The following is a 15,000-nucleotide window of genomic DNA, read 5'->3' on the forward strand; positions in this document are numbered from 1 at the left end:
TTTCAGGGTTGTTGTGATCAGATCTGAGCAGTAATGGTCTTTCTCATTATTTGGATCTTATGTATGAATTTCAGTACATCACCTCATTATGGCTGAAATATGACAATCGTCACCTCTACACACACACACACACACACACACACACACTCAAACTTGTTTTTATATCATTGTGGGGACTCTCCATACACTTACATGCATTTTATGGATTTTATGCAGGTCTAATGATAATTTCTATCCCCTAAACCATAACCCTACTCCTAAACCTAACCCTCACAGAAACCTTTTGCATTTTTACATTTTCAAAAAAATATAATTTAGTATGTTTAATAAGCCATTTCCCTCATGGGGACCGCTGGCTGGGGTCTCACAAGGTAGGTGATCTCAGGACATTTGGTCCCCACAATGTAGTATAAACATGTACACACATACAAACACACACACACAAACACACACACACAAACACACACACACACACACACACACACACCCAAACACACACACACACTCACACACAGAATCAAACAGAAATGTGAGAAGAACAAAATGGCAAACACACCTGGATTAACAGGTATTTCTGGTCTCTATTTCAGCTTGACATCTTATAAAACACCTCTCTTGATTACAGAATAGTGCATTTCATTACGTTGGTTTGACAGCTAAACTACTCTTATTATACCCCCAACTTGAGTTAGGGGTATTTCACAATCCCTAAACATACACCAACATAAATAAGTATATAAATCAGTCTGTCTGTCTACCTGTCTGTCTGTCTGTATGTATGTATGTATGTCTGTCTGACTGTTTTTCTGTCTGTCAGTCTGTCTATCTATCATCTGTCTGTCTGTCTGTCTGTCTCTATTTATCTATCATCTGACTGTCTGTCTGTCTGTCTCTATCTATCATCTGTCTGTCTGTCTATCTTTCTATCTATCATCTGACTGTCTGTCTGTCTCTATCTATCATCTGTCTGTCTGTCTATCTTTCTATCTATCATCTGTCTGTCTGTCTGTCTCTATCTATCATCTGTCTGTCTGTCTATCTATCTATCTATCTATCTATCTATCTATCTATCTGTCTGTCTGTCTGTCTATCTGTCTGTCTGTATGTCTGTCTGTCTGTCTATCTATCTATCTATCATCTGTCTGTCTGTCTGTCTATCTATCAATCGTCTATCTGTCTGTCTGTCTATCGTCTGTCCATCTATCTATCTATCTATCTATCTATCTATCTATCTATCTATCTATCTATCCATCCATCGTCTGACACTCTGTCTGTCTGTCTGTCTCTATCTATCATCTGTCTGTCTAACTATCTATATGTCTGTCTGTCTGTCTGTCTGTCTATCTATCTGACTGTCTGTCTATCTATCTATCATCTGTCTGTCTATCTGTCTGTCTGTCTATCTGTCTATCTATCTATCTATCAACTGTCTGTCTGTCTATCTATCAATTGTCTGTCTGTCTACCTGTCTGTCATTCTGTCTATCTATCATCTGTCTGTCTGTCTGTCTGTCTCTATTTATCTATCATCTGTCTGTCTATCTATCATCTGTCTGTCTGACTGTCTTTCTGTCTGTCAGTCTGTCTATCTATCATCTGTCTGTCTGTCTGTCTATCTTTCTATCTATCATCTGACTGTCTGTCTGTCTGTCTCTATTTATCTATCATCTGTCTGTCTGTCTATCTATCTATCTATCTGTCTGTCTATCTGTCTGTCTGTATGTCTGTCTGTCTGTCTATCTATCTATCTATCATCTGTCCGTCTGTCTGTCTGTCTATCTATCAATCGTCTATCTGTCTGTCTGTCTATCGTCTGTCCATCTATCTATCTATCTATCCATCCATCCATCCATCCATCCATCCATCCATCTATCGTCTGACTCTCTGTCTGTCTGTCTGTCTCTATCTATCGTCTGTCTGTCTGTCTAACTATCTATATGTCTGTCTGTCTATCTGTCTGTCTGTCTGTCTATCATCTGTCTGTCTGTCTGTCTGTCTATCTATCTATCTATCTATCTATCAACTGTCTGTCTGTCTATCTATCATCTGTCTGTCTGTCTGTCTCTCTGTCTATCTATCTATCTATCAACTGTCTGTCTGTCTATCTATCAATTGTCTGTCTGTCTATCTGTCTGTCTGTCTGTCTATCTATTTGTCTATCGTCTGTCCATCTATCTATCTATCTATCTATCTATCTATCTATCTGTCTGTCTGTCTGTGATTTTTGGAGCTTTGGAGCACCCATTCACTTGCATTGTGTGGACCAAAAGAGTTGATATATTCTTCTAAAAATCTTCATTTGTGTTCAGCAGAAGAAAGAAAGTCATACACGGGATGGCATGAGGGTGAGTAAATGATGAGAGAATTTTCATTTTTGGGTGAACAGTCCCTTTAAACCTGCTCCTCTTGACACCTCATCCATCAAAACAATCATATGCTGTGATGTCATACTCACATATGTAATAATACTCCCGGCCCGGTCGAAACTCAAACCCCAGTGAGAATGGCGTGAAGAGCTGGAACTTCTCAGAGAACTTGAGCGGGCCGTTGGGCGAGTTCGGTCGGTTACACTCCCACCTTTTAAAACCTTTCGCCGTGTGATCACACGTACTGTAGCCATCATAGTTGACCATGTAGAGGACGTACCGCTCTGTCCTCTCCTCTGGTACAGTGTCCTCATAGTGCGGACAGTAGACGTCCAGATAGTCGTTTATACAGACGTCAATGTGATAGTCACCACGGTGAAACCTGCAGGAGACACAAAGACCAAGATGAATTAGATATATAAATATAGTCTCTCAGATTTCAAACACATTTGATTATGCATGTAAATATTTGCTTCATTGTTTACAGTAACGGACATAGAAACATAAAACCTTTCTTTGATCTTTAATTTTTAAAGCTAACATGAGCCTCCAGTAAATATGAGATTGTGTTTATAAATGGCTCTAAATCCAAGCACTTGTTGAGATGCAGATCATTTTTTTAATGTGCATCGCCTTTTTAACAACTCCAAAGACTAATCGAGAGTGAACATACAAAAAAAGATCACATTTCTCACAGATTAGACTAACATGCCCATATGCGCTCAGACGTGTTTATACATGACACAGAAAAACAAGCAACATCTCACTTTGTGTCCTTATTTGGACAAACTGAACTCATTGCAAATGACCTGAAAAACATCATGTTCAAGGACCATGTTTTTTTTTTTGTTTTTTTCAGATACAACAGTTGGAGTCTCAAGTATCAAATATAATAACCTCCGACTGACATCCAAACAAATGTTTGTCAAAGTGACACTATTTCTATCTTTCGGTCGTTTACCCTTTCATATGGCGCATCACCTGTAAATACTCTCGATTTTGTGTTGACTTTATATTCTAAACTTTGAATGAATTGCTGTGAGGGGGTTTCTATTACAGCTGCTGAGAGAGTGACAGTAAATTTGGCATCTCCTTCCATCTGACTGTCTTAATCCACCGCTCTCTATTTTTTCCTCTTCTGGAAAGTGATTCAAACGTAAGAGTGGGTCTTGGAGCAAATGGGTAAGTGAGAATAATATTTGCTGTGATCTCCCATTCACAGCTGTCGAAGTTTACCCTGCAAACGTTTACTTCCACGTTCCAAAACCCGGAGTGTGAAAAAGGTCTGTTGCACAGTTGGCCAAATGTATTCATCAACAAAATTGCTTTACAGACGCTTCAAAACACTGTGGCCAAGATGAGGTGTGTAAGAAAACATTTAGATTTACCCTCTTGTTCGATAACTGTGTGTGTGCATTTTTTTCAAGTAAATTAAGAGAGTTAATAATCCTCTTTTTAATTAAAGCACGCTTCATTAACGACCGCTCTCTCACCCTCAGCATGAGTCGTAATGAAACTGTGGATGTTTTAGAACGTGTAAACAGCGAAGGGCAAAGAGCTACCACCCCACAATTAACACATGAGCTCGTTTGTCAACGCGACAGACTAAACTGAGAGTCTCTCACTTTGTCACCTCCGTTAATGTAACGTCTCAATGTGCTTTAGTGTTTCTTACAGTTAAATAACAAATGCTGTCACAGAATGAAGTGCAAATATGAGGTAAATATCTTCATCGCAGCATTTTTATGAGTGTGAGTACAAGTACATGAGCACAGCTTCAGACCCGATACCGATACCGGTACATCCATAGTAATACCATGTGGGTGGCTGTGGCTCAGGTGGTAGAGCAGGTTAGCCACTAATCGCAGGGTTGGTGGTTTGATTCCTGGCCCACATGCTGAAGTGTCCTTGGGCAAGACACTGAACCCCAAGTTGCTCCCAATGGCAGGCTAGTGCCTTGCATGGCAGCTCTGCCGTCATTGGTGTGTGAGTGTGTGTGTGAATGGGTGAATGAGTCACAGTGCAAAACGCTTTGGAACCACTAAGGTTAAAAAAAAAAAAGCGCTATATAAGTGCAGACCATTTACCATTTTTAAAAACATGGCTTTTGGACATGTAGTATGGTAATACCATGCTCTGGACACATGCCTTGGTAATACCATGGTTTTTGGACATGTACTATGGAAATAACATGCTTTTTGGATACATGCCTTGGTAATACCATGGTTTTTGGACAAATACCATGGTTTTACCATGTTTTTTGGACACGTGCCTTGGTAATACTATAGTTGTTGGATATGTACCATGATTATACCATGGTTTTTGGACACCTTCCATGTTAATATAATTTTTTTGGATGTTTACCATGGTTATACCATGGTTTTTGGACATGTACTATGGTAATACCATGCTCTGGACACATGCCTTAGTAATACCATGGTTTTTGGACATGTACCATTGGTTAAACAATATGTTTTGGACATGTACCATTGGCTAAACAATGTTTTTTGGACATGTACCATATTTATACCATATTTTTTGGACATATGCCTTGGTAATACCATGTTTTTTGGCCATGTACCATATTTATCCCATATTTTTTGGATACATGCCTTGCCAATACCATGTTTTTTGGACATGTTCTATGGTAATACCATGTTTTTTTGGATACGTGCCTTGGTATTACCATGTTTTTTGAAAATGTATCATGGTTACACCATGTTTTGGACACAAGCCTTGGCAATAACATGGTTGTTGGATATGTACCATGGTTATACCATGTTTTTTGGACACGCTCCATGTTTATACCATTTCTTTTTTTTACATTTACCATGGTTATACCATGGGTTTTGGACATGTACTATGGTAATAACATGTTTTTTTGGATACATGCCTTGGTAATACCATGGTTTTTGGACATGTACCATTGGTTAAACTATGTTTTTTGGATATGTACCATATTTATACCATATTTTTTGGACATATGACTTGGTAATACCATGTTTTTTTGGATATGTACCATATTTATGCCATATTTTTTGGATATATGCCTTGCCAATACCATGTTTTTTGGACATGTTCTATGATAATACCATGCTCTGGACACATGCCTTGGTAATAATATGATTGTTGGATATGTACCATAGTTATACCATGTTTTTTTGGCCATGTACCATATTTATACCATATTTTTTGGACATATGCCTTGGCAATACCATGTTTTTTGGACATGTACTATGGTAATACCATGTTTTTTGGATATATGCCTTGGTTTTACAATGTTTTTGTTTTTTTGGAAATGTATCATGGTTATACCATGTTTTGGACACATGTCTTGGTAATAACATGGTTGTTGGATATGTACCATGGTTATACCGTAGTTTTTGGACATTTTTCAGCTAAACATTCAGTACCATGGTAATATCATTTGATACCATCACCGTACCCTGGTACCACCACAGTGTGTAAGGGTAATAATTTTTTGTAAGGGTAATAATCATGCCTACATGGACAGAGATATTCAAAATATCTGTTTTTAGCCATAAAATATCAATTTCATAGTAGCATACTTCAGAAGTGTTGAAAGGGCTTGTAGTCTTTAGGAATTTGGATTTTTTTTAAAACAATATTTCAATAGACATAAATTAATATCACAAGCTTTTTTGCTGTCTTGGCTAAAAGAAAGAATGGAGAGTCTAATTGGTTACAAAACAAATATTCAGTAGACGCTCTTTCAAAAGATTTCATGCCAAGAATTACAGGAATAAATTGTTGAAAATGAATATGACTTTGCTGCAGATGACAGAGGATAGAGTTGCTATATTTCTTTTGAAACCCCAGACTCCTGAATATTATTCATATTAGGAATGTCTGTGTATAGTCTAGCAAGGTTCGAATCTGTTTTTATTTGTTATTGATCTCACACCGTCTGTCCATAAATTTCACATTCACACAATGATTTCCAGGAACTGCGTGGCAGTTTTGGGACTTTGTGCAAATTCTATTCTATTCCTGTCTTTCCACAATAAATATTGTCTGGTACAAACACATTGGTACAGACACAAATCACTACTGTGTCCAAGTAATTGCGTAGAGTTATCTGGGTTTAATTCAACTGAAGCTTTATCGACAGCATATACTACAAGAAAGTATTTTAAAATGGAAAAAATGACACACATGCAATGTGCAATGTCTTGTCCTACAGACTTCCATTGTAAGTGCATTACTGTAAACAATGTTTTACAAACTGAGGGACGGTCGAAATTATTGTCTGTGTTAAGTGAAAGCATTTCACAAATGCTGTACACAAACTTAAGTTGTATTGAACCTGGAACATTCCTTTAATGTAACAGATGCCAGAGTTATTTTTCCATTGTCAAGTTGTAAACAGCCCAGTGTCATGCTGTATTGAATGTTTACGGACGGCCCTTGACATTCATAACTTCAATCTGCTGGAAAACAACACAGCTTGAAAAAATCACTCTGCACTTTCAGCAGGAAAAGTCCTTAATGCTTCGGTAACACGGAAGGGAATAATAAAAAACAAGGACTGGATGGAAGGCTAATTGTTAAATTATGATAATTACACGTCTTTTTTCTGCTCCAGCTGTCTGGGAGTGAAGTTGAGGTGGAAGTACGGATCTGGCCGGGATCTGCTCTGTAATCATTTAGATGACTCGCCCAACTTTAGAACATTTATTACAAACTAATTATAAAGCCAGAGAGCTTGAAGAGGCAACGACAGTATTTTCTTTCTCTAATTTTATAGTAAAACTTTCTCTCTTTCTTTGGTATTGTTCATTACCCTTTTTGATTTGTAGCACCTAATAAACATGCAATATATATATATTATTTTTTAAGACCAAATAGTTTTCCTAAAAATGTATGTCCACATATGTGTTGTGAAATTTTAAATAATACCAAGCCATAGAAGGTCAGATTTTTTTTCATTAAATAGTTTATCATGTTTCCAGGAGTGTTGATTATTCATATTTTATAGACGTCACAGACATTACATCAGAAATTAGCATAATTAATTCTGATTCAAAGTAATGTCCAGCATCATCCAATCACTGTCAATCATGTTAAAATAAAATAATACATTATAAATTCTGAATCTATGTACTGATTATCATTGTCACATGTCTGTCAAACATGTTGAGTGATCCAAACATCATCTGCAGCCTGAAACTGAACTTTTGGACTAGATTGATTCGCTCAATTAGATTTTTTTATATTTATTTAAAAAAAATATATATTATTTTGGAATGCCCAAATCCCAATGCGCTCTAAGTCCTCGTGGTGGCGTAGTGACTCGCCTCAATCCGGGTGGCAGAGGACGAATCTCAGTTGCCTCCGCGTCTGAGACTGTCAATCCGCACATCTTATCACGTGGTTTGTGGAGCACGTTACCGCGGAGATGTAGCGTGTGTGGAGGCTTCACGCTATTCTCCTCGGTATCCACGCACAACTCACCACACACCCCACCGAGAGCGAGAACCACATTATAGCGACCATGAGGAGGTTACCCCATGTGACTCTACCCTCCCTAGCAACCGGGCCAATTTGGTTGCTTAGGAGACCTGGCTGGAGTCACTCAGCACGCCCTGGATTCGAACTCGCGACTCCAGGGGTGGTAGTCAGCATCAATACTCGCTGAGCTGCCCAGACCCCTGCACAATTCGATTACTGAAATAATTAAATAAGTTGAAGTTCGCGAGTTCATAACCAGGGCGTGCTGAGTGACTCCAGCCAGGTCTCCTAAGCAACCAAATTGGCCCGGTTGCTAGGGAGGGTAGAGTCACATGGGGTAACCTCCTCGTGGTCGCTATAATGTGATTCTCACTCTCGGTGGGGCACGTGGTGAGATGTGTGTGGATGCCGCGGAGAATAGCGTGAAGCCTCCACAGGCGCTATGTCTCCGCGGTAACGCACTCAACAAGTCACGTGATAAGATGCGTGGATTGACGGTCTCAGACGTGGAGGCAACTGAGATTCATCCTCCGCCACCCGGATTGAGGCGAGGCACTACGCCACCACGAGGACTTAGAGCGCATTGGGAATTGGGCATTCCAAATTGGGGAGAAAAAGGGAGAGAAAAAAAAATAAAAAAAAAATAAGTTGAAGTTCCTCATAAAGTTGCCGTCCAACTTATTTACTCACCAAAACTAATTTCCACTCACATTTGGCACTGGGTGAGAGTTATTTTTGCTTGCTGCCTCACGTCAACACATCATCTGTGCATCAATCTGCAAATTTCAGGACACAAGTTCCTCAGTTTTATTTAGTCCTCATTTTATCATCAGCAATCCGTACAGAAACGTGTTCACTCTTCTCATATAGTTCCCTAAATTCCCCGAGGACCACTAGCTACCAGGAATTTGGAAGTCCACACCGACCCCCTTCCCATGAAAAGCAGAGGGATCCGTGACAGAACGTGTCAACAGTCTATCTTTATATCATCAAGCGTGTATAACACACATCTGCACCTGTTCTTCTTGCAGATGGACCATCTCATCTGGTTCTGCTGCTAACCTCTCTGCCAAAGACCCACGAGATGATTCTGGTTTAGAGAGGAACGCATGCAATAATCTAAAGAGTTCTGGAAGTGTCTGAGATTCTCCAGCAAACAGAGCAAAAAGTGAGAGAGATAGAGAGAGAAATAGAAAATGTGGCTGCGTCCCAATTTGCATACTATTGTTTCCATACTACAGTGTATGAGAGGTATGAAGAGGTGCGGCTCGTCTATATATGGGCAGTTAGGGCAGAGCCCCACATAAATATTCATCCACTTGAAAACATAGATCCATACTGTAAACTGACAATAATGTAATTGGTTTGCCCGTAAATGTGTTCAAAATGTTGACATATGTGTTTAAAAGCAGGCCTTGTATAAGTTTTGATCCTATTTCTATGTCGTAACGTAGCTGAAATCTCCATTAAACAGTGTTTGATATAGATACACGAGCATGTGGGGCAGAGAGTCTGCTGCCCTCCTGAACTCCACAGCGCCCCTCAGTTCATCCAATGGAAATCTGTGGTCAAATATGGTACTGCAAAGAGCCCTCATTGAGACCCATTGGGCCAGCAATAAATCTGGCCATAAATGTAGTGCCAAATCAAAGTTAACATTAGTATTAGTGCGTGCCATCTGCGTGACAGATTGCGAACATGGCGATCGCTATCGATGAACGTGTGTGTAACAGTGTCTCAATTCTATTGCAAATTCAAGACAAATTAACCATCCAACAACTTGGTCCTGAAGAGCCAGACATAAAAAAAAATAGTTTGGCAATCAAAAGATATGGGTAGGTGATAAGACATTGTATGTTTTGAATAATGACACATTGTATATCATAAAGCCTTGGCTCTTGAAACTTTCTGTATTAAATTTACTGTGATAAATTATTAAATGTACTTATTATCATTATAAAACTTTAGATATTTTTAGTACTGTGGTAACGTGTAAATGGCATCTAGATAGTTCTGTTTGTCTCCGTCTCCTCCCTGGGGTTCTTCAACAGCACTTAACATTATAAAATAACAATTGATTTAGATTTTGATGTATATTTTAAGATAAAGCATTCTTATTTAGAATATTAGAATCAACATTTTGTTCTAAGAGTGCCACCTTGTGGTGGAATAATGCAAGGACACCACATATTGCATTTGTGTTTGAATAATGAGTTGAACGAGTTGAATAATAAAGAAAAAAACCCTATACCTTTGGTCACGAGCCGCTACTGGGTACGAAAGGGACCCGACAATTCGTCAGGTTTCGGGCCAGGTTTGGACACCTAATCCCTCTTTATTATTACTATTTTCAGCGTAGTAGTAAATAATAGTAAAGTTGTCAAAATTATGAAATAACATAAAATTTTAAACAAATCTACATTTACAATTCTTTATATCCAGTGTAGGGTGTAATACAGTGGTGTAGTAGTATCTGAAGAGGTGGGCATACTGTGAATTTATGAATTTATGCACCCGATCTCTAAAATTAATTTACATTTACGATTTTTTTTTTCCCCCCATTGAGAAAAAATAAAATAAAAGACTGTTGTACTTATAGTACCTCATAAACTTACAAAATGTATTTCAGTGTGAGTTTCTTGCTGGAATGGTGTAGAGTACTCTACTAAGAACAATGTTATGGTCACTTCATGTTAAACATGCATTTCAATTAATAGTTACAGAAATACTCAAACCAGCCCATCTGGCACCAACAATCATGCAACGCTCCAAATCTCTGAGATCACATTTTTTCCCCATTCTGATGGTTGATGTGAAAATTAACTGAAGCTCCTGATTTTATGCACTGCACTGCTGCTACATTATTGGCTGATTAGATAATCACATGGATGATTGTTGGTGCCAGATGGGCTGGTTTGAGTATTTCTGGGATTTTCACACACAACAGTCTCTAGAATTTACTCAGAATGGTGCCAAAAACAAAAAACATCCAGTGAGCGGCAGTTCTGTGGATGGAAACACCTTGTTGATGTGAGAGGTCAACAGAGAATGACCAGACTGGTTTGAACTGACAAAGTCTACGGTAACTCAGATAACCGCTCTGTACAATTGTGGTGAAAAGAATATCATCTCTGAATGCTGTTCTGAGATACGGGTTGGTGCTGTTTTGGCGGCACAAGGGGGACCTACACAATATTAGGGAGGTGCTTTTAATGTTGTGTAAGAAAAGCTTAAAATTTCTACTTTGAAATAAAACAATTCAAATTTAAAACAAATATTCTCCTGTGATGTAATCTGTATGAAACAAAGCGATGTACAGTTTCTCCTGGCTCAGCTAATTATCCCTAATGTGATCCCACCCACCAGCAGAGCGCGCTATTCATACGGTAATGTGCTGAGGTGATCAATGCAAAAGGTAAACACCCCCGAGGCAAGTTTTATTTATATAATATATAATATATTTTAAAATGCAATGTATTCCTGTGATGTAAAGCTGAATTTTCAGCATCATTACTGCAGTCTTCAGTGTCACATGATCCTTCAGAAATCATTCTAATATGCTGATTTGATGCTCAAGAAACATTTATTATTATTATCAATGTTGAAAACAGTTTTGTACAATTTTTTTCAGGATTCTTTGATGAACAGAAAGTTCAAAATAACAGCATTTATCCGAAATAGAAAGCTTTTGTAACATTATACACTACTGTTCAAAGGTTTGGTGGCAGTAAGAATGATTATTATTATTATTTTTTTGGAAAGAAATTAATACTTTTATTCAGCAAGGATGCATTATATTGATCAAAAGTGACAGTAAAGACATTTATAATGTTACAAAAGCTTTCTATTCATCAAAGAATACTGAAAAAAAAAATTATATTGTGTATATGCCCTATATCAGATATTAACTTTTATTCTGTTCCCAGGGAAGGGGTCTTTGTCGTCTCAGGTGTGAATCACATCAATATTCATCATCATTCACGCCTCCTCGCATATGGCCTTTCTAGCACTAAAAGTGTCTTACAAAAGTTAAATGACTATATTGTTTTGTATGAATGAGTGATCAGGATGGTTTTCACATCATTTTGTAGCAAAAACTCTAGGTTACAAGATCCAGTTCTCAAAAGTCTTATGAACAAATGTTTAGTATGTGATATATGGCCTTATTTCAGTGACTTAAAATTGTGTTTTTTTTTCAAAAACCACGCATAAACGTTATTTTCTCAAAAATACAAACATGTACATACATGTTATTCACATATTATTGTAGCCCAGTTTGTGCTGAATACAGTGTTATCAGACTTTAGCAACTAAAAAAAGCACAAATGTCAAGGCATGTCAAAACGGGGCCTGGGTAGCTCAGTGGTAAAATACGCTGGCTACCACCCCTGGAGTTGTGAGTTCGAATCCCAGGGCGTGCTGAGTGACTCCAGCCAGGTCTCCTAAGCAACCAAATTGGCCCGGTTGCTAGGGAGGGTAGAGTCACATGGGGTAACCTCCTCGTGGTCGCTATAATGTGGTTTGTTCTCGGTGGGGCGCGTGGTGAATTGAGTGTGGTTGCCGCGGTGGATGGCGTGAAGCCTCCACACGCGCTATGTCTCCGTGGCAACGCGCTCAACAAGCCACGTGATAAGATGCGCGGGTTGACTGTCTCAGACACGGAGGCAACTGGGATTTGTCCTCCGCCACCCAGACTGAGGCGAATCACTATGCGACCACGAGGACTTAGAGTGCATTGGGAATTGGGCATTCCAAATTGGGAGAAAAAGGGGAAAAATCCCAACAAAAAACAAAAAAAAGGCATGTCAAAACTTCTCCAGGGCCCAAAACACCCTCAGACCCCAGAGGGTTAAACACTATAAAGTCTCCTGGTAGATTTCGGCTGTGAATGACTCAGAATGATTCAATAACTCGCTCATACCACATAAGACACTCATTTGTCGCCACCTAGTGACATCTCCAGAAGGGGTCAATGAACTAATCAGTTAATAAAATGTAACAAATTTGTGAAACAGAAGCAAGCCACACCAAAATACCCTTAATTTGTGTCACTAATTCTGCACAATTGTGCAGATAATTCTCTATACTGAATCACTAAAATCACTGGTTGGTGATTTTAGCTAATTATTTAAAAAATAAAATCCCCGGATTTTTTTTCATGATGTGGTATTTTTTATTAATAAAAAGTGTGCCATGACTGAAAAAAGTTTGGGAAACTCTGCCCTAGACTACACTACTGGTGTAATATGATTACAAAGTAAAAGTAAGTAAAGTAAAAAAAAAATTAAAAAAATTGTGTAACATATTTAAATTATTATTATTATTATTATTATTATTATTATTATTATTCAACTATTAATTGTTAATTACTTTTAAATAAATTTCTTGGGTTACACAAAAAAAAACAAACAAACAAACAAACAAAAAAAAAAAAACAAAGTTAAATGAACTTAATAAAATTGAGGAAAAGTTTTCCACACAATTAAATTACATTATTTCAACTGAAAATAATTAGTTTGAATGGATTTGATCTAGTCTTGTTGAATGGACTTGCTGAATTTATTTTGTCATATCGACCATTAAAAAATTTGTCGAAAGTCATCATTTGAACACCTAGTTTGGCCAACAAAAATTATTATGTTGTCCCAACACAAATGGATTCAGTAAACTTCCATTTTACAAATTTAAGTGAATTGCATGCTAAGAAATTAAGCTGCGGCAAAATGTTCAGGAATTGTGTTGCATCTGGCAAAAATATTTTTTTGAGTGCATTTGTAAAATATAATTATTTATTTAAAATACATTGAAACATCATGTTCATATGGGAATAAAACAAAATGTACATTTCACGTACGTTTCATACTTGTTTACGAATAATCGGTAGACGCATCTTGCTACACAAGCTCCGTTCTGTGCATTTTTGCATTGTAAAATATAGACATTAATTTGAATTCGCTGAGCGTAAAAACAAACTTTTCCATTAAAGTCATTTAAAAGTAAAGAATGTGATTACTTTTCCTATGAAGTAATCATTGAAGTAATCTTATTACAATTTCAAAGAGGGGATTATTAATTTGTAGCGGATTACTCTTTTGAGTAACTTACTAAACACTGTTTACATCAAAAGGTTTTTAAGATCCTTATAAATTCAGAGTGTGACAGCTAGTGTACTTTCTCATCACCAGTGAAGCACACAGTTTTAGTGCAGAGCAGAAGAATGTAAATTGGGATGCGGCCTGAGATAATGTTTGTGGCTCTCCAGATGCGACCGGTTGCTTGTGTGTTTGGGGTCATGAGGACAAGACCAGTCCTCGTCCGTCATTAGGATAGTTTGTTAACGAGATTCATGCCTCACTCTCTCACACACACAGACTGATGCATCTGACGCTCATGGTGATCAGAACGTCCCGTGGCCGATGCAGCGATCTGCTGTCCCTCCAACTTCAGTGCCACAAGCAAACATCTGCAATTATGAAACAGAGTTAACGACGGTGCGGAGGTGGATCTGGTTTAAACACGCGGCTGCTGTTCCTCTGATGTGTAATTTCACTGAGGTCAAGCAGAGTTCAACTCCCCGCAGCGATTCACATTTACTGCCGATTAAAATCAACAAGTCATCGCTCAGGAAAACTCGTTCCGTCTGCTCACCTCCGGCTCGGAGAGCAAGTTTATTTTGTAAAGAAGACAAACGGATGGCCCCAGTGTAAACCACACTCCAACTTTATTAATACGTTTATACAATCATTTATTCCGCCGCAGGCTCGACATTTACTGGGATAAGCTTAAAATGAGAACAACATGAGAAGTAAACTTGGCATGTTTTAGAGATATTTTCCCTTCAAAGTGAAAACTACTCATTATTTATAGACTTTTTGTAGATGTGCTTGACACTGTGGGGAAACAACTAATATCATATCAATTTCATTATGATCTTTTGTAGATAAAGGGAAACCCAAACAAATCATTTGAACAATACAAAAGGGAAAGTTAGGCAAAATGTAAGTCAGATGGGTTTGGAACAACATGAGCATGATAAAATAATGAGAGAATTTTCATTTTTGGGTGAACTATTAAAGGAAAGAAAACAAAATAATACTGTATGTGTTGGGTTCAGCTGTTCGCTTACACCTTTAGTTAAATATCTGTGCATGATTATTGATATA

The 15,000-nt window shown here is 38.0% G+C and overlaps 2 protein-coding genes across 4 annotated transcripts in view; one reads left to right on the top strand and one right to left on the bottom strand.

The window, feature by feature from the left end:
- LOC127414591 (fatty acid binding protein 1-B.1-like) overlaps positions 1-15,000 on the top strand; it is a 932,240-nt gene that overhangs the window by 457,800 nt on the left and 459,440 nt on the right. The gene's annotated exons all lie outside the window — the stretch shown is intronic.
- Positions 1-15,000, bottom strand: part of LOC127414584 (ephrin-A5b-like) — a 162,267-nt gene that overhangs the window by 24,989 nt on the left and 122,278 nt on the right. For both annotated transcript variants that reach the window (XM_051652717.1, XM_051652716.1), the window contains exon 2: positions 2,455-2,747. In XM_051652717.1, coding sequence (XP_051508677.1) covers positions 2,455-2,747 — 293 coding nt within the window. The remainder of the gene's footprint in view (positions 1-2,454; positions 2,748-15,000) is intronic.

This window comes from Myxocyprinus asiaticus, chromosome 24 (genome assembly GCF_019703515.2).
Source record: "Myxocyprinus asiaticus isolate MX2 ecotype Aquarium Trade chromosome 24, UBuf_Myxa_2, whole genome shotgun sequence".
In the NCBI taxonomy this organism is placed as follows: domain Eukaryota; kingdom Metazoa; phylum Chordata; class Actinopteri; order Cypriniformes; family Catostomidae; genus Myxocyprinus; species Myxocyprinus asiaticus.